This window comes from Panthera uncia (genome assembly GCF_023721935.1).
Source record: "Panthera uncia isolate 11264 chromosome C1 unlocalized genomic scaffold, Puncia_PCG_1.0 HiC_scaffold_3, whole genome shotgun sequence".
NCBI classification, from domain to species: domain Eukaryota; kingdom Metazoa; phylum Chordata; class Mammalia; order Carnivora; family Felidae; genus Panthera; species Panthera uncia.
Genome location: NW_026057584.1, coordinates 30744778 through 30772106, shown reverse-complemented (window position 1 = coordinate 30772106; position 27329 = coordinate 30744778). Strand labels below are relative to the sequence as shown.

The 27329-nt window shown below is 38.1% G+C and overlaps 1 protein-coding gene across 3 annotated transcripts in view; it reads left to right on the top strand.

The window, feature by feature from the left end:
• The window catches only part of PARD3B (par-3 family cell polarity regulator beta), a 1005179-nt gene that overhangs the window by 568164 nt on the left and 409686 nt on the right, over window positions 1–27329 (top strand). For all 3 annotated transcript variants that reach the window (XM_049615864.1, XM_049615867.1, XM_049615866.1), the window contains one exon: window positions 21113–21298. In XM_049615864.1, the coding sequence (XP_049471821.1) occupies window positions 21113–21298 (186 nt within the window). The remainder of the gene's footprint in view (window positions 1–21112; window positions 21299–27329) is intronic.

Sequence of the window (27329 nt, the reverse complement as noted above, 5' to 3'; positions counted from 1 at the left end):
TTCTCTTCTATGATACTCATAAAGAGATCCGTGTTCAGAAGAATTGTCTTCTCAGACGTGTTTCCCTCCATTTCTGGGTCCATATTGATGATAAAAGGACTCAGTTGTTCAACAAATACTGAACACCTACTATTCCTAGTTTAGCTGATCAAATATTTATTAAACGTGTATCGGTGCTGTGTCACACTGGGTATTTTAAAATATGCTAAGATGCGATCCCTGAACTCCAAGAACTTATAGACAATGCTGAGTGTCATTAAAGAAACAAGAATATGGCATACTGCCTTTCATCTCTGGGGCAGGCTAGTGGGGGGAAAATAGTTGCACACATTTTTTTTCTTTGGTTGTGCAAATTTAAGCAATAAGCCAAGAGGTTAATCGTGAACCAGACGTTATATAAAAGGAAGAAACCAAGAAGGACTTTAAAATTATTTAAAAAATTCATTTATGAGATGGGATTCTGTTTGGGCCAGGGATTGATTCAAAGAAACAAGGATAATAGAAAGGCCAGGGATATGAAGGAACATGAGCCAATAGCAGGAAGGAAAACTGAAGAAAAGGAAGAAGTAGAGGAAAGGAACATTTTGCCTATAGTGATAATATTGTTGGCTACTTATGCTATCCTGTGAGCAAAATTTGCATGTCTATAACAAGACTATTGCTAGGGATAATATAGAAATCTATCAGATTTCAGATCTATTTCATGCCCTCCTTTAAAAAATCTGTGTTTGTAAGTTCTCTGCTTATAAGTGCTGCGTTGGGATTTATTCCTGCAGCTTGGATTCAACTGGAGCATCTTCTAGGTGGGAAGATTCAAGGTGGTCTCTACATGGCTGTCCATTGGTTCTGGCTGTTGGGTGGGGCACCTTAGTTCTAGTTAATGTCTTCTCATCCTCCAGAAAGCTAGTCCAGCTTACTTACATGGCATTCTTGGGACAGTAAAAACAAAGATGCAGGAGCTATGACTAGCCTTGCAGCTTGCAGAGTATCACTTGTGCTTCATCCTCTTTGTCAAAGCAAGTCACAAAGCCCATTAGGATTCAGAGGTTGGGTGGTTAGAATCCATGCTTGGCTAGAAAGAACAGCAAAGTCACACTTCAAGGAGGCATAACTCACTGGCCCAAAATTGTTATAGTCTCTCACATTAAGTTAGGAAAGCTGAAGAGAACACTGTTCTATAGCAGAAAGAATATTCTTTGGGGATGTAAGATTCACATTATTGACCTAGGACTGCTGCTCTAGATGTTCAAGTTTAGAAAAGTCATTTAACTGCTCAGGTCTTATCTTTCTGAATTCCATTCACAAAGAAATTCTTGAGTTCTTTCTTGATGTAAATACAGTGTGAGAGAAGCAAAAGTGGATAAGGTGTGCCCCTTTCCCTACGTTGTTGTTCAACTTTTTTTAGCCATGACACTCTTGCTAAATATAAACTCTTGCCCCCCTTCCTGTTACTTTTCTCCCTAGGTGAGAAAGAAGCTTTTTCCTTCCTGTTCCCATCCCATGTAGATTTCCTTTCTACAGTAGATACCCACAACCTGGACTGGGGACTTGGAAATAAGAGTTGGATTATGGAGATAGTGATAAACTAATAAATGCTAAAATTATCAAAATTTAAAAATTGACAGTAAACAGAAAAATTTCCTTATCTACAGTACAAGGAGATTGAGCTAATTGGTCTCTTAGACCTCTTCCTACTGCAAAATACTATTCTCTGAATTTCTATGCATGAAATTTTGGCATGACTCTCAATACAGATAGTGCCTTGAATTATGAATGCTCTCTCTATATATGAATGGGCCACAGGAGTCTGCCTCTCAGCGTTTGTTTGTTCTACAGTTCAGAATGCCTTGGGAGCATTTGACCTAAAGAGTGACTTCTCTTAAGTAAATGTAGAATAACATATTGCCAGCAGATATCTCCCTCATGGCCACCTTTTCGACCTTCTGCCACTATGGTGCTTGTTGCTATAGTAGTTAATACACAAAGATGTAGTTCTTCCTCCAATCTACTCCTGATGGCCACCATTGCTGTGGATACCATGAAAGCCTTCACTCTTGTAGTTGGCTCAAAAGGAGATGTGTTCCTTCTTTCCAAACATGAAAATTTAGGTGTATTTTCCCATAAGACATTTTTAAATACAGCTTATCCAATAGAATATGAATTATCATGTAGTATTATGTTTTGGTGATACTGTGGAGTGAGTAAACCCTGTTGGCTAATTGAAACCTAGGCACAATTTACCAGTATTCCTTTTGACAGAGAGAAACATAAAGTTCAAGTTGTAAGAAGCAAGTTTACAAACGTAAATACAAACTTAAAAATCTAAATACAACCTTAAAAAATAGAGCCAGTTTTTTTAAATAAAAATGGCCTTGTCTGTACCTACAGTCATAGTCTATTTAAAGCTTATTTCCATTACACATAAAGAGAAGTGAATGAATTAGAACCACTGTTCAGTAAGGTTTTGACCATCCTTAATTTAGCAAAAAATCTCAGGGTTCTGAATTCTTCAATTTGAAAAATAGGTCTCTGTCAACACTAGCAACTTGTTGACGACTTGGCAGATATTTTCAGTGTAATTATTAACGCAAGCCACCTCAATTCCTCTTTGGTACTAGACAGGTTGTAAATAAATTATATAAATAAATATTAATGCAATTATGAACTTGATAATTTTATGTGCTATGTAGGCATGTAAGGAAATTAAAGATGAAGGCTGCTGAACTTGTTCATGTTGGAGGATATATATATATAACAGTGACTTATTCCGCATATCATGAAGAGATAGAAGTATACTAGATCGAGCCTTGTCTTCAGCTACATAACTGAGTACGTCGTAAAAATATATATATATGTGATTTTTCATGGTGGTTAAGTTAGTGACACGTCACTATAATTTGTGTGCTTCCAAAATAGAAACCAAATCACGTGGGTCCTGACTGGAAAGAAAGTAAAGGCAAATAGCTACAAACAGGCTAGTGGCTTACTTTTCTAAAAGCCCAGCCTTCGCTGTCAGATAGTAGTTCAGAGGTTCCTCTTTAACCTGTAGGGTTTCTTACAGAAAAGAATAACAATAGCATGTAAATGTCTCACTTCCTTCACAACCCTTTGAAAATGTAACCCGAGGATTGCGTTGCCTCTCACCCCTCAGCTCTCAGTAGCTCTCAAGGGAGTTGGCATGTCTTATCAGACTGGAGCAGCGAGGCAAGGGCAGCCAGCACATTGAGAGGCCAGGGCAGCGTGATGGTCAAGGCCATCGGGCAGGTAGTGAAAGGCCTCTTGCTGTGTTAAACAAATGTGGTTTCCTTCCTGACTTCCGCAGGAGCTAATTTTGTTTTTCACTTCTCTTCTGGCATAAGAACAATAAGGACTCATAAGGCCATTCTGCCTGTGAGGAGATGTGCATTAGATTATCATAAATCCACAGATAAAAAGTACAGTGGTCAATGAGACCAGGCATTCCTGGATGAAATAAAAGGTTTAATTGAAAGAACTGTCCCAGGGGAAACATGATTGAGCATGATATTGAGTAGACATTAATTACCTCAGACCAGAGAGTGAGGAAAGTAAAAGGGAGACCAATCCATTTAAAGTTCCCAAATCTGTTTTTCTTTAAGAGAATTGGGGGTGGGGGGAGGATTATTCTAATAGAATGCTAGGAGGGAAAAAGTGAATTTTTGCTCATACCCAATGTTCTTAGAACAGTATTAACATTTTTTTAGGAAGTTGCAGCTGAATTTTCTCCTAATACAGGTATTTGTGTTAGAAGTCAGAGATCAAGACAGCACAAAGTGCACCGGTAGGCTGAATAATGGTTAAAATTGATAATAACCTGTTCTATTGTTATAACATGTTAGTAAATACATTGCACTTGCTCATAAATCTAGAATTTGTTCTTATTCTTTAATTACGTTTCTCAGCCTGTTTTTTTTAGTAGGTTGGGTTTTCATTCTACAGGGTAACAGAAAAAATACGTTGAAGAGGCATCTGAACATACGGTCCCCATTATATACTAGATGGCTTGCTTTATGTCACTAAAATATGGCTGCCTTTATAAATCATGCATGTTTGTTTAGCCAATGCCCTACTTTTGATGTGGCTAAAATAATGGGATGAACTCTACATCCACAGAGAAAAAGCCTAGGATCAAGGACTGCCGTAACAAGGAAATAATTGGTCAGGTGTCTCTTCTAGCAGTCATTAACAGATTTGAATTATGGCTTTCATTCTTCTCACAGGTCAAATAGCATATAAAAAGTATTCTGGATTATTCATGACTAGGGTGCAATGGATTTGAAAGGCAGAGATGAGGAGGTATCAGATACATTGAGAGTGTTTCATTTGGTGTTTGTACATAACACTGCCAAATTTAGTAAAAAGAAAAACAAACAAAAAAAAAAAAAACCGTCAAAGCAACTTTTAGTGTATCTGCTTTTCGGTTTTATTTAGAGTAAGTGAAGTCACTCAGTAAGTGAATTTAACCTTCTCAACCAATTGTTCAGGAGTTGAGAAAGACACAGTTTTAGTTTTAATGTGAAAAAGTGCTTTTATAGGGTTAATTTGAACAGAGTAGTTGCCAAGTAGCACCAGCTGTCATAATAAAGTAGAAGTGACTGACAGATTTACTCCACCCCGTATCAAAACTCAAGAGCGGATATGGTGATCAGATGAGCCAAAATAAATGTGAGTTCTTAGAAGCATTTGTGAGCTATTTTCTTGCATAGCTCAGCCCTTCATAGGCATCAGTGTGCAAAAAGGTCATGATTAAGCTTAGCATTATAGAAAACTGAGGAAGGGGAATCTGTTGCTGTACATATCCGGAATGCACTACCGAATAGTCCAAAATTCCATTGGATGATGTTGGTAATGGTGACAGTGGGCTTAAGTATTGAAACTTCATTAGTAGTTTTTAAAAATATTTTGTAGTATTAATGAACCATGGCCCATATTGAACTATAATCGCAGAATTAACTGATCCAGCACTTATCAGCAATGCCCGTTAAATAATACTTACCATGCACTGTTCTCGGGCATGCACTGGGATAGGTGCTAGTGATGGAAATATGAATGGAATGTCCCTTGTTGTGCTTGAGGCCCTTAAAGATTTATATAATAATTTAAAAAAACATGGTATCATGTTATTATTATGTGTAGAGTCCTAAGGAGACCTAGATGAGGGCACAGCCACAAAGAGCAGGTGACACTTGAGATGTGCTTTGATGGGTTAGTAGGAGTTTGCCAGTAGGTGTCAAAGTGGGAGGAGATGAAAGAATGAGTTTTAGGTACAGAGATACCCATCCAAAGAAGAGACATTTAATTGTTGTAACATTTAATTAATTAAATTAATTAATTTTGTGGCAGAGAAGTATCAACAAAATAACTTATGAAGTCACCCTGTTACAAATATTTTTTGTATGTATGCATTGTACCGGATGCTAAACTGGGTTCAGAGTTGAATTAAATAGAATTCCTGCCTTTGATGAGATCACAACAGTAGAGCAGAGTTAAGACATACATGCTGGGAAATAATCGTAAGAATAGAAAAAGTGTTGAGAATCACAACAACGGGAAAAAGAAAGTAAAGTGGAGTTCAGAGGAGGGCAAATTGTTTTCTCACTGATAAAATCAGGGAAGGAATAGTTGGTTTATATGCTGAGACACAAAGGGGGTTTAGAGATATTAAGTAAAGAGTCTTTTATTCCATTATACCTTCACTGTAAAATTTCTTTTGCAGAAAATAATTTCTGCATTACACACACACACATACATATAAAATAAATATTTTTTCTTATGCTTGATTTCATTATCATAAAAATTGTAGGCCTGTACTATAAGGAAAATGCTTGACTAAGAAGATTCATTCACTCACTGTACTTAGATGAGCCTTCCTTTTTCATGTATCAGCAAGTAAAAATGGAGCTGTGATGGATTAATTAAAAAAAAAAATTCCTTAGGCATGAACTGAAGTGAGATCGTCCTTGTTTAGTCTTTGAAGCATACTTGACTTTGTTGGAAAATGAAGATCCATTAGTTCAGGGAAGAAAGAAGTCCTGCTCAACTTACAGCTAGGGAAATACTGATTGGAAGTGTGCTGAACTTTTAAACTTCTTGTAATTACACACTGATTTTACAGGAATTAAGGCCATAGAGATTGCTCCCTTACCCTTGTCCCGCTTTCACATATATATAAAAACAGTAATGCAGAGGATCATTTGGAAGATGAATACTGGAAAAGAATAATGTAAAGTGAAGGGCAATATTCAGTAGCCTAAGCCATTTATTTAGGACTCTGGGGCCACCTGAACAGTCCCTTTTAAGAACCTGGCAGGAACAATGCATGGAGGTGGGAGGTGGACTCTTCCCAGATCTAGGCTACCTACTTCCTCTACCTGGGCAAATCTCACAGACAGAGAAGCCACTCTGAAGTGCAGTCTCTAGGATGGTGTCTTAATCCATTTGGGCTTCTAGAACAATACCACAGGTCTGGTGCCTTATGCACAAGGGAAACTTATTTCTCAGAGTTCTAGAGGCTGGATGCCCAAGATCAGGGTGCCAGCATCATCAGGTGAGGGATGTCTTGTGGATCACAGACTTCCTGCTGTGTCTTTATATGGTGAACATGTCTAGGGAGTTCTTTGGGGTCTCTTTTATAAAGTTAATTCCATGGGAAAAGATATTTGCAAATGACACATCGGACAAAGGGCTAGTATCCAAAATCTATAAAGAGCTCATCAAACTCCACACCCGAAAAACAAATAACCCAGTGAAGAAATGGGCAGAAAACATGAATAGACACTTCTCTAAAGAAGACATCCGGATGGCCAACAGGCACATGAAAAGATGCTCAACGCCGCTCCTTATCAGGGAAATACAAATCAAAACCACACTCAGATACCACCTCACGCCAGTCAGAGTGGCCAAAATGAAGAAATCAGGAGACTATAGATGCTGGAGAGGATGTGGAGAAACAGGAACCCTCTTGCACTGTTGGTGGGAATGCAAATTGGTGCAGCCGCTCTGGAAAGCAGTGTGGAGGTCCCTCAGAAAATTAAAAATAGACCTACCCTATGACCCAGCAATAGCACTGCTAGGAATTTATCCAAGGGATACAGGAGTACTGATGCATAGGGGCACCTGTACCCCAATGTTTATAGCGGCACTCTCAACAATAGCCAAATTATGGAAAGAGCCTAAATGTCCATCAACTGATGAATGGATAAAGAAATTGTGGTTTATATACACAATGGAATACTACGTGGCAATGAGAAAAAATGAAATATGGCCTTTTGTAGCAACATGGATGGAACTGGAGAGTGTGATGCTAAATGAAATAAGCCATACAGAGAAAGACAGATACCATATGGTTTCACTCTTATGTGGATCCTGAGAAACATAACAGAAACCCATGGCGGAGGGGAAGGAAAAAAAAAAAAAAAAAAAGAGGTTAGAGTGGGAGAGAGCCAAAGCATAAGAGACTGTTAAAAACTGAGAACAAACTGAGGGTTGATGGGGGGTGGGAGGGAGGGCAGGGTGGGTGATGGGTATTGAGGAGGGCACCTTTTGGGATGAGCACTGGGTGTTGTATGGAAACCAATTTGACAGTAAATTTCATATATTAAAAAATAAAAAAAAAAAAATAAATAAAATAAAATAAAATAAAGTTAATTCCACTCATGAGGGTTCCACCCCCATGACACAATTGCCTCCCAAAAGCCCTACCTCTATATACCATCACTTTGGGGATTAGAATTTCAACATATGAATTTGGGAGGAACACCAACATTCAGACGATAACAGATGAATACAGAAAATGTGATACCAAAGGAAAGGAAAGATATGACTAAAAGAAAATCTATGATATATCATTAACCCTTGGTATCTCTCATCACTCAGTTGGGACAGGGGATTATTGGTCTCAATTCACTTCCAAATAGTAACCTTATATACCCATCTTCTTGTCGTGGTCTCATTATGTGTATATGGATAGTTCTTTTTTACCTGTAGCCTGTGGACTTGGCCATGTGAATTCATTTGGCCAATGAGACGTTAGCAGATGTTTTGTGAGCAAAAGTTTAATGATGCTTTCATAGTTGCATTCCTGTCTTTCAACATGTGAGAAACATGTTTCAGATATCCAGTGGTCTAAGGAAGATGCTAGATACAAGGAGCAGACCTGTACCTGCTCCACACTTTGAAGGCAAACCTACTTGAGCCCAGCCTAGATCATCCAAACCCCAGGCAACCTGCAGATATGTGAGCTAGAAATAAATGCCTTATTGCTCATATCCCAGTTTGGTTACGATTTGTTATGCAACACTTTTGTGCCAGCAACCGACTGATACACATTTCCCCATTAATCAACTCTGGGTAGGTTTCTTCTTTCCCCAATTTGCTTGTAGTAGTGGGGATAGGGAAGATATATCTGCATTTTAATCTTGATGGATTTTCATACTCTACAGGACATAAATGACTTCTTGTTTTAAAATCATCTTTATCTGAAAATTAATTTTAATAGAGCAATTAATATAAAATGCAAATTACATGTCTTCATCTACATATATAAAGGGCATATTATATATGGTAAGAACATTCTCATTACAATAGTAAACATGTACTATGAATTTAAAATGGTTGCTACCCACTGAGATTTCTCAATCTCTACTTGGAATTTAGGATTATTTATCATTAATAGTGTTCTAAAGGGGATTGGTTTCTAGCTGGAGTCTCATTAGGTGCAACTCAAACATCGTAGAAAATGATAGGGTTAAAATGGTTATATTTTCATCATTTGTTTTTAAATCTTAACCAACAAACAGATTACCCCCTCCTCCAGACCCCACAAAAATACCACTTTCTTGAGGCTATGATAGTATTGCTACTACATGGTAGCATCTTTTAATAAGCAGGACTCTCTGCACCTCAAAGTTCTGGGCCTCCGAGTGAAAGAACATTTATTGGGTCTTGTAGAGAAAATGTAGGTAACACATCCATAATCTGTGCCTTTAGAATTCTTGATTGGGAAGAAAGCTGTATTATCTTTACTAAGGGTCATTATGTCCTGAATAATGACACATATACTCAGAATGGTGGGTGTTAGACATTTTTATAATTTTACTCTAGTGGCTTGAGATCTTATTCTGTGACCATAACACTTCCTAAAATCCCAGCGAAAACAACCTGTAATCCATTGTCTTTAAACTGTCTGCAGAAATTTCCCAATCCAAAACTAAAAACCAAAAATAAAAATAAATTAATGTCTCATAAGGAAACTAAATGTCATTTTTCCCCCTTTAGGGAATCAGGGCTCTAGAATATGCTCCTTGTTCTAGATCTTTGGAAGCCTGGCATGAGTCTATACTTTCCTTCTATGATGCTTTGTTGTTGTTGATGCTGATTGGGGCATATGACATGTACACAGAAGTGTGACACAAAAGTAATGGAACTGGAAAGCTTAACCATGAGGTTGGGAAGTATTTCTAGGGCGTTGTTCATGACCTACAAGATTTCTCGTTCTCGAGCCTTCTCTGTTCTCTGCTCCATTCCTTTCAAGCTTGACCTTCCCTGTGTTCTCTAAAGTAGCATGTCCTTAAGTGTATGGTAGGGAATACTTTTCCTCTAATATATACTTCATGCAAAGATGTGTTCCACGATGGAGTGAATTAGGGAATATGTATTAACCTCTTAAAAGCAGTGAGAAGTCCTAAAAATAAACCTTTTCCCTAGAAATTTTAGTAATAGAAACTATCAGGGTATTTTTCCTCACCTGCAATCACTGTGACCCTGTGTATTAGACCTTGCATTGATCCAAGTCTTAGAAGGAGCCAGTTTGACTGGTTTAGTCGTTTCTGAAACCTTCCCTAATTGGCGTGGCCTTGGGCAAGACCCACTCAACAAGCATTAGCCCACTGCCTATGGACTGACTGTCTTGGAGCCAAAGGGCACCACCTATTCAGTGAGTCACCTGTCACCTGAGCAATGGACAGGCTGTGAGTGAAGCAGGCATCATAACCGGTGTGGTCTTTTTTATTTATGTTTAGCTTTTGTCTGGATAGCTGTGTTGTCTTTTCAAGCCATTAAATGCAGGTAGCTTAGCACGCAGAGTATTTGTGATGGCAAAGATATGGGAAGTATTTCGCTTAGGAATCCAGCTTTTCGAATGGGTCTGCTCCTCTAAGAATTAGGCCCACTATACTTCCTTTTTAGATTTTTGAATTTGTAAAATATTTAAATAATTTATATACTAAATATATATTTAATAAATATAAATATGTACAATAAATATTAATAAATAATATAAATATTTAATAATATAAATAAATATAAAATAAATAAATATATTTAATAAATATATAGTATATATATTAAATATATATTCGTTATATAAATATTCATATAATATATATATATATTTTTTTAACAATCGCGTTGTTTGTTCTTGAATCTTATACTCATATAAAGGCATGTACTCTTGTGTTTTAACCAGTGAATTACTGCCTGTAAAAGGTTTAAGACGTTTTAATCAGGTTCACTTCTAACAGGGAAGAATAAACACAAAACAAGAAAGACCTATTGCTTCTCCATATTAACAAAGCAGGTTCTAGTTTTGTAAAAACTCCATGCTGTCTGAATTGTAAAATATTCATTTACACTACTCTTCATGATGCAAAATGTATTCATTTCTTCGTCTTTATCAGAAAAGTGAAAAAGAATTGCCAGTGTTACTAAACTGTTGAATATGCTGATCTTTCAAGTAATACTGTAAGTAGGAGGGAACAAAGGATTGCTTTAGGAATCTTAACTTTTTTTTTTTTAATTTTTTTTTTTTAACTTTTATTTATATTTGGGACAGAAAGAGACAGAGCATGAACGGGGGAGGGGCAGAGAGAGAGGGAGACACAGAATCGCAAGCAGGCTCCAGGCTCCGAGCCATCAGCCCAGAGCCTGACGCGGGGCTCGAACTCACAGACCGTGAGATCGTGACCTAAGCTGAAGTCAGATGCTTAACCGACTGAGCCACCCAGGCGCCCCAGGAATCTTAACTTTGACTTGCTTTACTTTTGTTAGTTTTAATCTCTGACTTTGTATTACATCAATGCACCTTTATGGTGAGCAGACAATAAAGAATGGCCATTTTTTTGACTTTTGTTTCCTGGTATTAGATTAATCCTTTACTTAAAGAAAATTGTTTTTTGTTGTTATTGTTGTCGTTTTATAAGTGCAGTCAGAAATGAGCTTTTGTGTTCAGTAGTTTCCTTCTTCATCCTTTCCAGGAAACGGATATCAAAAAACAGGAAAAAAGTGTCTCAATTACAAATATTTTATAGGATTTTCTTTATTCAGGTCTTTGGTTAAAAAGTATGTAAAAATGGATGAATATTTACTTAAGGAAACCACATAAGGGCATATAGTTAAAATATAGATTATTGAGCTACCTGTAATGAGCCTGCATTTAAAAAGTTTCCTCCATTGGGGTGCCTGGGTGGCTCAGTCAGTTGGGCACCTGCCTCTTGATTTCGGCTCAGGTCATGATCTCACGGTTCATGGGTTTGAGCCCCGTCTTGGGCTCTGCGCTGACAGTGCAAAACCTGCTTGGGATTCTCTCTCTACTCCCCCTTCAAAATGAATAAAATGAATTAAAACATTTTTTAATTAAAAAAAAAGTTTCCTCCATTGGTTGGGTTACTTGTCAAAAACTTAGTATAGTAGAGTATAATTCCAAAGATTATTTAATGTCTACTTGTAAATAACCAAGAGTTCTGCTGATTTCATGTATACATTAGCAACAGTTGGAGGGAAAGTCCTTTACCATTGGTTGAAATGATCATCCTTGGATCACCATTTACCTTTGCATGTGCCTGCCCATCTCTTGCCATCTTTTCTCTACTCTCTGAAAAGTACAATCTAAGATAGAATGCCTCTCAGCTGTTGGTAGGAGTCTCTCATCCCTACTCTAGGGTGATACATTCTGAATTTTATATAATCCAATTGGCCAAAAACCTGTCATGCTTGTAATAGCTATCCATACTTTTTCAGAAAATTTTAAAAATTCAGAAAATTACGTGTTTTGCAGGTATCTTATCCTTTCACTGTTGTGAAAATTTATTTCGCTATAGGAAAAGTTTTATCACCTTAAATGCCTTAGAATTTACTTAGGCAAAAGTTAACAGTGCTTAAGCTTACTATAAAACATCCTCGCAGAGTTGTTAGGTATGGCTTTTGCTTTATATAAGAAAAAATTATTCATTTTCTTCCTTTAAAGGCCTTTTGTTTGAGTTTTGGTACTTGACAAAATGATTGCATGTGAATCATAACTCTTGCATAAAGTAAGCTGCTCACAACACAAACTAATTACACATTTGGGAGGCGAGGCAAAGACATCCAGAGCTTGCTTGTGCTGAGTCGAGAGCACGGCATTTAATGAAATGAGGGCCATACAAGGTTCAGCATGGATGCTTTCAGGTCTGACCTGGGCTTCTGAGAAATTGAACACTGGCCCTGCAGTCTGGTGGATTCCCCTGGGGCTTTGGAAGGCTGTTTTATTACCACTTGCACACATGGATCAAGTGCTGCTTTGCAGTACAAGAACATTTGTGATTCCAGAGATGGCCCTATTTGGGATACTCTTAAGCTAATAATACAGATGCCTTGCAACTCATCCATCTTCCTGCCTCGCTTCCCTCTTCTCACACCAAGTAATTACTTTTGATATTTGTTTGATTAACATGGTTAGTATATCTCCCAGTGTCCAACTATATAGATTCTTCTGCTTCTTTCCTATTTTTTTAAATTTTTTAAATGTTTATTCATTTTTGAGAGACTGAGCAGGGCAGGGGCAGAGAGAGGGAGACACAAAATCCAAAGCAGGCTCCAGGCTCCAGGCTCCGAGCTGTCAGCACAGAGCCCCACGCGGGAACCGAACCCACACACCACAAGATCACAACCTGAGAGCCAAAGTCGGACGCTTAACCCACTGAGCCACCCAGGCGCCCCCTTTCCTGTTCTTAAATCATACATTTCCTCTCCAGATAATACTGCGAACAAAACAGAGAGGTCCTCCCATATTGTTCAGTAAACTTTTTGCCAATTATATTCCAGCCGTTTCATATTAACAGTGTTGGTAGTACATAGTAGATACTTGATAAAAATTTGGTTGGATCACTGTGGTTTGCAGAGTGACTCTTGCCACTCAGGCCAGAATGGACCAATCTCATTTCTGTATTCCAGCTCTTACAGGTTATTATTCATTGTGCTTGGGAGCAGAGATAGTATTACAGAGAACAAAGTGAAGGAATGGAAAAATAGGAAAAGGCATACCTGGGTGGGAGGGAGAAAGGGAGATATATATAATTAGGATGATAACAGAACAACAGCTATCAGAACTTGAAAAAGTTTGCGTAAAAGAGATCAAAGGATTAGTTAAGATTAGGGGTATTTAGGATAAAACATTAAAATGGCTTATAAAAATTGGGAAAGATAAGACAGTTAACATTAACAATGACAGCATTACTCACCATTTGGTTTTCAATTTAATTTATTTTTTTTATTTAATAAAAATGTGTGTGTGTGTACACATACAATTTCAGTGTTTTCGAAATTGAAAACATGTTCTAGTATTGGATGATGAAACTAATGTAGACGATTGTGACCAAATTAAAAATAAGATAGCATAGAAAATATTAAAACGCATTGTACTCTGCTTAAGTATCGTCTCATGAAACTTTTGCTTTTACGTGTGTGTGTGCGTAAATGTATGTGCTTGGATGGAAAGGCAAATAGAAAGATGGATGATGTAGTTTTGGGTACTGGATCACACTGGTTCCCAAACTTGATGAAATATACCATGAATATCACTTTTTGCAGTATTCGCTTAAAATAGTCACATGCTACAATTTAAAATTATGAATGATCCGATGTTGATCACAAATTGGTAGCAATGACACATCTTGGTGCCTTCACTGAGAATTTGATGCTGAAGCTGAGCTAGGTTATCATCTCTCCTAGAATAGGAAGTATGGTATAAAGGGAAAAGGGAAATTGGATTAGGTGACTTTTAAGGTTTCTTAAAACTGATACTTTGTGTTTTATATAAAGCATTATTTTTATTGTAAATTATCTTTCATGTAAAAACTAACTTGTGTAAACATTTAAATTAATGAAATCTGCAATGGTAGGAATCAAATGTGATGCCAGCAATTTATATATTTGCATATATATGTATATAATCCCACAAATACATATTTACAGATACATACATACACACAGGCACATACTGTTGGACACACACATCTATATCTACCTTTGTCTATATATTAATCAATTCAACAAATAGTTATCCAGTGCCAGTTTTTGAGTATGGCACTGTTTTGTTTTGTTTTGTTTTTATGTTTATTTTTGAGAGAGAGAGAGAGAGAGAGAGAGAGACCAAGTGTAAGTGGGGGAGGGGTAGAGAGAGAGGGAAACAGAATCCGAAATAGGCTCCAGGCTCTGAGTTGTCAGCACAGAGCCTGACACGGAGCTTGAACTCACAAACCATGAGAACATGACCCGAGCCGAAGTCATGATGCTCAACCGACTGAGCCACCCAGGTGCCCCGAGTCTGGCACTGTTTTAAGCACTGGCAGTACACTGGTGGAAAAAGAATCAGAATAATATAAAAGTCCCTGCTTTCAAGAGACCCTATTAAAAACAAATAAGCAAGTATACACTATGCAATAAATACTGTGGAGAAAAAGCAGGATAGTGGACATGGGTCGGGTGATATTGAGAGAGAATTAAAGCAATTTGAAACTGAATGGTCAGGGAAGCCTTCACTGATAAATTGACACTTGAACAGAGAATTGAAGGAAGTGAGAGAAGGAGGTCTGCAGGAGTCTAAGGAAGGGGTATTTAAAGCAGAGAGAAGAGGTGAGGCAAAGGTCTTGGGGCAGAAGCATGAAGGTTGTAGTAAAGAAGAGAAGCAGGGCAATGCAGAAGACATAGGGCAAGTAGTAGGAGAGATGAGCAGAGAGAAGAGTCGGGGCACTTATGTAGGGTTTGTAGGACATTGGCATTTTCTCTGAATGAGGTGGGAAGTCACTAGAAGTATTTGAGTATTTATTTTCATGGGACCACTCTAGCTGCTGTGTTGAGAAATAGCCTGAAGAGGAGAATAGTGGAAGCAAGGAGGCAGAAAGGAGGCACTAGTACAAGAGAGTGTCACGTGAGAAGCAGTGCTGACCCAGATGCTAAGAGTGATAGATTCTGGGTGTGTTTAAAGCAGAGCTGACAGGAGTTGCTGATGGGTTGGATGCAGAGTGTGAGATAAGAAGGAAGTCAGCGATGACATTGAGGTCTCTTGCTTGAATATCTGGAAGACTACAATTGCCATTTACTTGTTCAGGAGGAACAGGTTTAAGGGATGATCTATTTGGACATGATAGTTTCAAGGTAGAAATCCTAATAGAGTCACTTACTAGAGAATTGGTTATGTGAATCTAGTTTAGGGGAGAGAGGTGCAGGTAGGAATTTGTGACCCCTGAGCATGTAAATGATATTTTAAAAAAATGAAATTAGGTGGGGGTAACTTCAAAAGTGAGGATGGGACGGGCGCCTGGGTGGCTCAGTCGGTTAAGTGTCTGACTTCGGCTCAGGTCATGATCTCGCGGTTTGAGCCCCACATCCGGATCTGTGCTAACAGCTCAGAGCCTGGAGCCTGCTTCAGATTCTGTGTCTGCCTCTCTCTCTGCCCCTCCCCCACTTGTGCTCTGTCCCCCCTCTCTCTCAAAAATAAGTAAAAAAAAGTGAGGATGGGAAAGAAAAGGTCAGATGATTGATTCCTAGGACACTAGTATTTATAGATTGGTGAGATGGGAAAGAATCGGCAAAGGGAATGGCAAGAGTATACCAGGAAGTGGCAGGTGAACTGTAAGAGAGTGATGTCCTAGGACCAAGAAAAGAAAGTATCTCAAAACGTAGGACTTCATCAATTTGGTCTAATGCTCCTGCAGATCTAGAGAGATAAAAGGTGATAGTTGACCATCAGATTTAGTAAATGAAAGTCATTGGTTATTCTAAGAGAGGTTATAAATATACTACACACGTGCATACATGTACATATATAGAATACATATACACACCATATATTATATAGTTTTATAGGGTAATACATATTATATGTAGCATATGTAGTGTTAGAAAATGTGTGTGTATGTGTAAAAGAGTGTGTGTGTCATTATAGAGATGTGTTTACATCTTTCTAGTTGCCAATGCAGTAATACAGCAAATGGTTCTTGTGCCTTCATGAATTCCTTTTAAAAGCATTTATCTTTTTATAATTATGGATAAATATTTAGAAAACAGAAAATTATAAAGAAGGAAACAGTAGTCCATATTGCAGTGCAGTAGATAACCGGGTTGTTGTTGTTGTTTTCTGTGCAGACATCTGCACATATGCAGATAGATGGGGTGGGGTTGTGGGGCAGGTAGATAACAGATAGATGGGTAGGTGTCTGAGTATGTATACAGTGTATATGTTATAGAATTGAAATATACTGTACACATAAGCTATTATACTTCACGTTATATTCTCACATGAGAAGTCTTTATGTTCATACTATTTTATATAAGTCTATGATTTTCAATAAATGAAAAGGTACAAAACAGCATATATATAAGCATAACTAACCTAACAAACACCACTTGATAAGCTAAATTTGTCTTCTGGGTTATATTAATAAAAGTCAGCGTTTTGTATATGTACCAATAAATTCAGTATTTGTCACTTCTCCTACTCTGTTAATCCCCCAAAGATCATATTTCTGCCTCCGAAAAATTAGCTGCCTTCTAACCAGAGACATAACTAAGTGCAGAATTCTATTACCAACTAAGTGGTCAGTCACGAACCTGTGAGCCAAAGACTTAGTCAGTTGTAGGGATTTTCACTGCCACTCCTTTCTGGTAGTTGAGAACATACCCACAGGCAACATTGCAGTTCCAAATACTTTCTGAACCCTCCTTGCCTTAAACTTCACTATTCTTGGCAATTGTTAATTCAGGGCAGTGGTTTTCAACTGGAGGCGATTTTGAGCCCAGGAGACTTTTGGCAATGTCTGAAGGCATTCTGGGTTGTCGTAACTGGGGAAGGAGGTACTACTGGCATCTCGTGGGTAGTAGCCAAGGATTCTGCCGACTATCCTTTAATGCATAGGACAGTCCACAACAAAGCATTGTCAGACCCAAATATCAGACCCAGAAAGCTTTAGTTGTGGACCCTGAAAGACTGATCCTGGGAACATGCTAGGGCATGAGGTCTAGACATACACACTAGGGGCATGTAGGCATCCATCATGGGCCTGGATCTAGGAGCTCACGGACTTTGTATCTAGAGGCATGGCCTCTAGTAGCAAAGAATAAGAAATAATGAAAAGAAAAAAAAATGAATGAAATTCACAAGATTTCCTTTATTATGCCAGGCTTGCATCTGGATTTTTGCCCCCCTCTGGATAATTGTAAGTAGAAAAAGCAAGGAATACTCCCAATACAGCATGAAACATAGAAAGCAAGAAAGGACCTTTTGGGCTTCTCCAGTGACTAAGGTCCTGCATTTGGGACATTTGTAAGGCCTTTATACCTCTTTTCATCCTTCTAAAAAATGTTGTCTGGCAAGATTTTAGCTTAACTTTTAGAGTTCCTAGTTGAACCAAGATTATTGGAGGAAGGCATTCAGCATATTGATTTTTTTTGTACATTAGGTAAAGGGACATTTATTTCTAATAGAGGAAATGGCTATGCTAACTACTGTAATGGCTTCCTTCACTATTGGGTGAATAGCAATAATAATTTGCTATTATGAGAGCCCACTAATTATGGCTTGAGCCTGATAAAGTGTAAAAAAGGTATAAAATATAACTATACTTGAGTAGAGGATGTAAAATTGCATGGTGTCTTACTGTCATTGTGAGAATCTGTCTTGGAATTTCTTGTGGCTAGGCCAAGTCATAGTGGTTCACAGAGGTTGAGACATAGCAGTTAAGAGTCTACACAGGAACCATGCTGACTGGGCCTCACATAGCTTCCAACACTGTCAAGTCTGATGGACTGTAAGTACTTATCCCCTGTACATTTCAGTCTTCTAATCTATAAAATGGGTATGATAATAATCCTCATAGGGTTATTATGAAGAGTAAGTATACTAATATGTGTAAAGCACTTGGAACCATTGTTAGCTACCAGATTTTTTGTTGTTGTTATATTTCTGACTGTCGGGTATCAGGGACTTAAAAGGCAAATCTTCTTGCTGTGTTGGTGGGAATGCAAATTGGTGCAGCCATTCTGCAAAACAGTATGGAGGTTCCAAAAAAAGTTAAAAACAGACCTACCCTATAATCCAGCAATGCACTACTAGGTGTTTATCCAAAGTATACAAAAATACTAATTCAAAGGGATACATGCACCCTCACGTTTATAGCAGCATTATCGATAATAGACAAACTATGGAAATAGCCCAAATGTCCATCTACTGATGAATGGATAAAGGAGATGTGGTGTATGTATATATATAATGGAATAATACTCAACCATCAAAAAGAGTGAAATCTTGCCATTTTCAATGATATGGATGAAGGTAGAGTGTATTGTGCTAAGTGAAATAAATCAGAGAAAGACAAAGGCCATATGATTTCACTCATGTGTGGATTTTAAGAAAAGAACAAATGAGAAAAGGGAAAAAGAAAGAGAGAAGAACAAACCAAGAAACAGACTCTTAACTATAGAGAGAAAACTGATGGTTACCAGAGAGGAAGTGGGTGTGGAGATGGGTTAATTAAATGCTGGTGATTAAGAGGATACTTGTTGTGATGAGCACAGGGTAATACATGGAATTGGTGAATCACAGTACTGTACCCCTGGAGCTAATATAACACTGTATGTTAACCAACTGGAATTAAAATAAAAACTTAAAAAAAAATAACACACACATGCAAAAATTAAAACATAGCCATAAATAATATAACTTGGTTTCTATTTTGTTTTTACCGTGTCTGTAATAAATGAAAGATGTTAGTACAAGTATGAATGTCAATCTTAATTAAACACAGTTGCCAAAGAAATTGGATTTGATTACAGAATAAAATGGTTTGAAGGTATGACTCAAGCAAAATCTGCCCTTGTGTCACTTTGTCTCTAGGAGATAAAAAGCCATGGCTGGTGTGAGTGTAATGGTGTTTACAATTAATTGATCACAACCAGTTACAGCTTTGGGGAACCTGGGTGGCTCAGTCAGTTGGGTGTTTGACTCTTGATTTCAGCTCAGGTCATGATCTCAGGGTCGTGGGATCGAGTCCCACCTTAGGCTCTGTGCTGACTGTGGAACCTACTTGAGATTTTCTCTCTCCCTTTCTCTCTCTGCCCCTCCCCTGCTCATGCTGTCTTTCTCAAAAGCCATAAATAAACATATAAAAGAAAAAAAGTCAGAGAAGCTTTTAGTCTTTCCCTAAAATGGTGTTCACAAACTTCTAGGAAGAACACCTTTTCTTTAATTTATACTTTAATTCAGTGGAACTTTATCAGACTGAAATTAACCAAACCCCAGAGAGACCTGGAAACATAAATGATTATCAAATGTTATGGATTCTAAATAGGAAATTCTGGAAGACAAAGATGAAGACTAATAATTTATGTTCAGTATTTAGCTATGACATTCCCATGGGGGGAAAAAAGACGGCTAGTTTGAATCAAATAATGGGATTTGTTTCTCAGATAACAGTATGAGTTAAAAGAAATAACTTATAATGGGTTTATTAAATTAAGCAATAAGGTTTCATTTCTTTGAAATCATCTATTGTCAAAATTTTTGTAGCTAACGTCATTTACAATGAAATTAAATTAAATGAAGAAACTTAAATTTCTTTTAAGTTCGACATGGGTTTTCTCCATTTTGGTAGGAGTTGAAAATACTGGGTCAGTGGATCTGGCTATGATCAGCCTCTTAATCCTGTTTTAATTATGGGTTCTTTGCTACTTCTGATTTTATAGTTGTTATTTGGTGACTGACATTCAGACATCCACAGCAATTTTTACAATATGCCGTTTTACATAAGGGTCCCTCAAAGTGACCCTAAGATGAGAGTTCCTAGACATAATTACAGACAGGAAGAACTACCGACCTAGAATGAGTTGAAAGGTTTCCAGGGCTATCTTATTTTCAAATTTTCCAGTTAAACACTGTGGCCCAATCTCACATTTCTGCCAGCTGGAGAGGGACGCAGGAGGGGCACCTGCAGAGGTTATCCTGTGGACAGCACTTTTCTGTTCTCACTCCTCTATATTTGAAAACATCAGGGGCCAATATGATTAACCTAATGCTTCTCCCTGGATACTTGAACCCCAAGTGTGGCTGTTACAGCCATGTATCTGTATTTTTTTGTTGTTGTTTTTTGCAAATAGTTGTGCTCGTGGCCAAGTTTGCTCATGGCAAAGAGCACACAAATATTTGTTGTGCATTATTGTTTTTGTTTGAGTTCAAAAACTGATTGCCACTGAGTTATACTACCCAAAGAAGCAAGCCTGAGGCATGAGTTGGACAAAGTGAAATGTAATTTAGTGATACTCATTATAAATCACATTTCCCTAACTTTAAGATAATATTTTTTCAGTGCTCTGTATCCGGTTGACAATCTTGATCAATAACACTGCTTCCATGTGAAAGATGTGTTTTAAATTATACAAGCCAAATATTGTCCTCAAATGTGAGCATATTTCTACACCAAGATCTGTTTCTTCATCTGCAAAATGAAGTTATTGGGATCACATGATCTCTGAGGTGTTTTCTGGTACCGAAGTTCCCGTACGTAACATCCAGCCTCTTTAATGAATATATCCTGCTGAATTTCCAAACACTTATGGGGCATTTCAAGTGGCATGACTCCACCTCACCAAAGGATCCTCTTAGGATCAGCAAATTTGACTCCCAAGAACCGTTTCTCAATCCTGAGGACATGGTGGTGGTGGCCCGTTATAGAGAGAAGAGACCAGCCTGCTAGAGGTCCAGTCATCTTGTTGCGTCAGTGCTTGGCCATTTGTGTGTAAACACTAATCTGCTTTCTCCCCTTCACTCTTTCCATGTGCACTTCAACAGAAAGGAGAGCCTGACTGCTACCCACTCTCCCTGGAAACAACTGAGCAACTCACCTTCGAGATCCCCCTGAATGATTCAGGTTCTGCTGGTCTTGGCGTGAGCTTGAAAGGGAACAAATCTCGAGAAACTGGAACAGACTTGGGGATTTTTATCAAATCCATCATCCACGGAGGTGCTGCTTTTAAGGTCGGTAGGAATGATGTTTGCACGTCTGTGTAAAGGCACTTGAGATGTGGCTATTTGTTTGGGAACTGGATAGAGAGGGTGTCTGAAGACATGAGACCATGAGGCTCTCCTGCAGGTGCAGCAAGTGTATGTGTGAATAGATCTGGGCAACAACTGTCTGTTCATATTCTCTCTGGGGTTAGTTTTATATCCTGGACATCGTTCTCTAAAGTCATCATGATTAATATTCTTTCTCCCATTTCTTTTATTACCATTAGGATTCCTCTGAATGTGTTACCTGACAGAGTTAGGTGACCTAAAATACACAATCATAAAAACAACACTGAAAACAAGTCAACAGGAAGGCAGCAAATAAGGAAATTGTTCTTGCAAGAAGGAAAGCTCAGTGGAACCTCAGAATGATTGTAGTATAAATTAAAGGGCATTAATCACATTATATACACTTGAAGATAGCCAGGGTGCCAGGAATGCATGTTGGCCTTTGAACTTGGAAAAGCTTCCAGATTTGCAGGAAAAAAAAAGGAAAGAAAAGAACATGATCCTTCCTTTCCCCATTGCGGGAGCAGTGTGATCATTGCTATTAACATAGTGTAATAGTTAACTACATTGCCTGGGTTCAAACACAGCTTCATCATCATGTCCTCCAATTCGCACATCACTGCTAGCCATGTGGGAATGTGGGCAAGGAGCGTGACCTGCAGGGCTCCCCTTTCTTCATCTCTGGAGTGGGACTATGGGCAATACCTAATTCAGCGATTCTAAGGATTAGATTAACACACACTGTGATTGCAGGGGTGAAGTGGTTACTGAGTGGGGGAAACATGTCTGTGCTTATCACCAGCTGTCCTCCCCACCACCATCGTCTCATACCATGCCATGAGGCTTCTTGAGTTTGAATCCTGCCTGGACTACTCTCACCCTCTGTCAATGTGGGCAAGCTACTTGTCTCAGTATGCCTCAGTGTCCTCATTTGTAAAAGGAGTAAAACTAATAGACCCTACCTCCTGGTGCTCTTAGAAGGACCAAGAGAGTTATTGTATGCATACTGCCTAGCACAGTGCCCATGATAAACTTTCAACAAATGTTAGCCATTTAAAAATTATCTTGATGTTAGTAACATGATCTTCCCTAAATAAAAGCCAAGAAGGTCTATGCAAAGTTTCCAGGAGCGTCTCTAGTCCTAGAATCCTGGCTTTGGTGAAGCATTTGTCTTTTCTTACTTCTCGTCCCACTTTTGTTTCAGACCTAGACACTGAGCTAATGCTGTTTTCCTTGGGAAATAAATTCACTGTGGGTACACAACTTTTTAATGTACTCTTTGGATCAGTAGGGGGTTTTTTTGCATAATAAATAATGACAGAATTTCAGTAACATACATCAATAAGTAACATACATCAACAACATACATCAATTTGTGCCCCTCGTAGCTCTGCAGGACAGCTGGAGGGGCTTTGATTCAGATTCAGACTGGTACGTCTCTGTCACAGGTCTGAGTGGGCTCCTCGTATTTCAGTTCTTGGGCCAGCAGGCTAGGGGGAGCATATTCTTCCAATGCTCTGAGGCGTCAGAAGGCCAGCAGCAAAGAGTGAAGCCTTTGAAATTCTGGGCACTGATCCGGCAGTTTACTCCACTCACACACATACACACGATGTGCACACATGTGCCTCTGACCAAAGCCGTAATAGAGGTGAATCCAAGGTCAAGGGGTAGAGAAACACAGTCCACCCATGGTGAGGCTGTGGCAAAGCCGTGAGTACAGAGAAAGGTGAAAAATTGGGGTCAGTCGTTCAGTCTATCACACTCTCCAATCTGGCTCGGATACGCAGATCCAGGAGCAAAAGGAAAATAACGGTAATAATAACAACAGCAGCAGTTCCCATTCATTGTGCTTAGTGCTTAATATGTGCTGGATACATATATTCTTCATATTTACCCCGAGTTATTAGCATGCCATTCCATCATAGGGAAACTGCAGTGGTTAGTGACTCTCCCATGGCCACATACCCAGGAATTGCTTAAACTAAGATTGGAACTCAGGCAGTCTGACTTCAGATCCTGTGCTACGTTACAGTGCAGTGAAGCCTCCTTCAGCTCTTCCATCCATATTCCTAGAGATCAAGGGCCATTGCCGTGGGGTTGTCTGGTGTCATGCTTGTCATCCTTAGCCAAGCCATCTAAACACGTGCTGTGTTTAAAGAATAAGTCTTGGTCATGTTTGTGGATACGAGATTGATATTCTTCTTCTTATACCTAATGACAGTTCTATTTGCAGAATCTATTCCAAGTAAAATTGGAACTGAAATGAATTTTTGGAAATTAAAAGCAAACATCTTAGCTCTTTTATGGGCAATAACTTAAGCTCAAGCAGATACTGGAGAGCAGGTTTAATATGTATATCCATGTTTGCGTAAGTGAGCATCTCCTTACCTAAGCAGTTTCTAACAGTCCTGTTTCTTGCAGAAAGATTTCACTTTCCATTTATGTAAATTTCTTTCCTGACACTGGTCTGCTGAGTCAGACAATCACACCACTAAAAACCACTGGACAGCATATTTATAGCTGATTTTAAACAGTAAGAGGCATCAATCATGAATTTAGCCTTATTGTGAATGTTTAGTATCCATTTGTCTTGTTTACTTTTTGCAGTGTAAAGGGTAGAGGACTAAGCTTTGCCTACAAGACATCTGCTTAACCAGAAAAAGAGGGAGAAAGTATTTTTCTATCTTCTTCTGCTCTTCCAATAATCCACTGTTATTCCTCAGAAAATTGCCACCTGTTTTGTGATTCAGGACTATGTCTTACAAAAATTGTTTTGAGACTTTGTTCCTGTCCCTGTTCAGAAGATACAAATGTAACAGACTGCAGTGTCCCTGGGGCAAAGGGGAGATAAGCATGGGGAACATCCACTTTAGCATCTGGCCCTAGGTTTTTACCTGAAATCAACAAAATAATCTTTCTGCCAGAGCACAATCTTTTTCTCCTGGCCCTTCATACCACTAATTGGTTCTCAAGGTGTTTTTCCCTTTAGGGAAGGTGGATTTTTGAAAACTAAACTACTTTGAAAAGTATGACCAAATTCTTCCTGTGGATTCTGTATGCTGTATTCTCCTGGGGGTTTCCGTTGGTGTAAACAAAGATAGGCTACTTCTTGCCAGATGCAAAACCACAGAACGACTGTGACTGTAATTGAGGGCCTCCCTCTTTTTTCTTTCTTTTTTTCCTTTTTTAACTTACCTCTCAGGCTACTGATTTCTATCATCTCCTCTCTTATTTGAGGAAGTAAATGTCTTTGGAGATGTAAATCTCTGTTGGAAAATAAGAGTATCCGGCTACTTTAGGATTCTCTCTTGGAAGTGAATTTCTGTCACTCTAAGGGCACACTGAACAATATTTTAACTCTATTCAGAGTTACTCAAATGCTTAATCTCATTAATATTTAAATTCCAGTCTGCATATCAAGAAGTAAATCCTAGAAACTCTTCTCCACTTGTGTCAGGACACAGCATTTGCTTCAGGCCAGGGAGTCCTTTGTGGACCCTTCTGAAGCATCACTTTTAGCTGTGCCTTTCACCATACAAAGTGACCGTTGACCTTCATAGCCACATACGACTGAGTATTAACGCTAATATGCTTCAACAATAACAGACATTGCCTATTTGTAGTTTCCTTGTAGTGTCTGTCCTTCTTACTGGGCATTTGTCCCTGAAGTACAGTGTAATTGCTTCCAGAACCAAAATATACTTCGTATAAGTTTATGAGTTAACTTCTTATGAACCATGAACTGAGCGGAATTATGATGTTCATGACAGTGGTTTTCTAAAATTTTAGTCTTGTGATTGGAATTTATAGTGAATGTGATGGTATAGTTACTGGTAAGTGAAAAGTAAGGAGTAATGTCTTTGTTGCAGTTAGAAAAAAAGGTACCTTGAGAAAAATACTCTCCTTTCTCCAAATCCACATAAAAAAACTAGCTTTTCCTTTCCTCCAGTAAAGCACACATAAAGTCTTGATAATCAGTTTGAAGACATTCAGTATTCTCATCCTCATTTGCTAAACATTCTGAGATCAGTGGCTTTCTTTTGCTTTGCTTTTCATGAACTATGTTAACTGAATTTTTAAGGAGAAAATGCTTTTTTTTGCAACTATTGATTATAGTAATTTAAATTGCTTATTTCTCTTATTTTTCTACCTTAAAAATGAATTGCTTTTAGGAAAAATAGATGACTAGGATAGTGATATTTTAAAACAATCAAGATAGAATATTAGTATGCTGTAGTAAGAAATTCTCATGGAATCTATTGTATTAATTCTGAATGACATTTTTTTATTTGAATATATAGACTTTGGGAGTAGAATATGTCCTATGAAACCTTGAAATAATAAGGTAAAAATTGAAATTTAAAGGCAGTTTTTGCTAAGGGAAAAAATGTCACATATCAGATTATTTAAGGTCTCTTAAATAGGGAGAATGAATATAAGAATACCTGTTATTCTCTAGAAAATTAATTAGCCAGGTTTGTGCTTAATAAATACTACTTGATGATGATGAAATTAAATGAAAGAAAAATGCCTGACATAGCTAATTGCAAATGCATGCACTCAGAATATGAAATAGACATAATTTAAGTAATTTGATTCTGGCGTGCTTAGGAACTTTGGAATGCTCCCTCTGAGAAATGCAGAATTTCATGATCTACACTGTTTAGTATGAGGTATAAGAAAAATTGTTTTTTGCTAATACAAGCAATCCCCCTATTTTAAAAGGACTAAAATATTAATTTTTAGAGAGAATATACACAGTTGTAGAATTTCCGGGAACACAGTGCTTGTTCCTCAATCTTCACGTTTCTTCGTAATATGGAACATTTAACAGCATCCAAGCTACTCAACAGGAGGCCGCTAGAAGTTCCCAGCATGAGCCACTTCCAACTCCATCTCTATTGGTATCTATAAATCATGTGGTGGATCTATAATTAATGAACTCAAAGGAAGATAAAAGGGACAGCTTTTGAAAGAACACTAATGTTAAATGGTTGCTTCAACTACCCATTTTTCTCAAAATTGATCATGTTTTCTGCTGGTGGAAAACCGTAACAATCATGACCAGGAGCCGTGTCCTCTAGGTTTTTACCTCCAACCAGAGGACCCTACACTCCAAGGATGTCAGTAGCTCCACTGCAAATCCTCCACTGTTAGAAGCCGAACTTGGGCATTTCATCCTGACCACAAAAATATGCTACATTTTATAAACAACTTCTTAGCTTTTGCAGGAACTTTGCCTGGAAAAAATTCATAATTGCTATATGCCCAATAAGAATTTTACCTCAAAAAAGGAAATTATTAACTGAAACATGAGAAAAATAGTTATCAATTATGTAATGCAAATTATTTTCACCAATTTCCTTTTATTACAAAAGCCAAAACTGTTGGCATATGTTAATGCAGGTAGTCAGGCTCATCATTTATGGGTTTTCTCCAGTAGCCAGCATTTTATAAACATGTAGTAGAATATTATTTTTTAAAATCTCACAATGCCAGCATCAGTCATTGCTTTTCTTGCTGATCCTTATCACTTACACATTTTTGTTTCATGCATGGAAATTCAAATAAGAAATCCATACCATGCCAGATAAAATTCTGGAAACCTACATCATTTTGAAGTGTATTTTGAACCCCATGATTGTCTCTGTGAGCTTTAAAAAAAATTGTAAGAATTGGTCGTCCTAATCAAAAAGGAAATTGCAGTCAGGACTCCTGGGTGGCCCAGTTGGTTGACCATGTGACTGTTGGTTTTCGGCTCGGTCCATGACCTCAAGGTTCAAGAGTTCGAGCCCTGCGTCCAGGGGTGGGGTGGGGGGAGTACACGGTCATGGTGGAGCCTGCTTGGGATTTTCTCTCTCTCCCTCTCTCTGCCCCTCTTCTCTCTCTCTCTCTCTCTCTCTCTCTCTCTCTCTCTCTCTCTCTCAAAATAAATAAATAAACTTAAAAAAAAAAAGGAAATTACAATCTACAAAAGTTGATACACCATGAT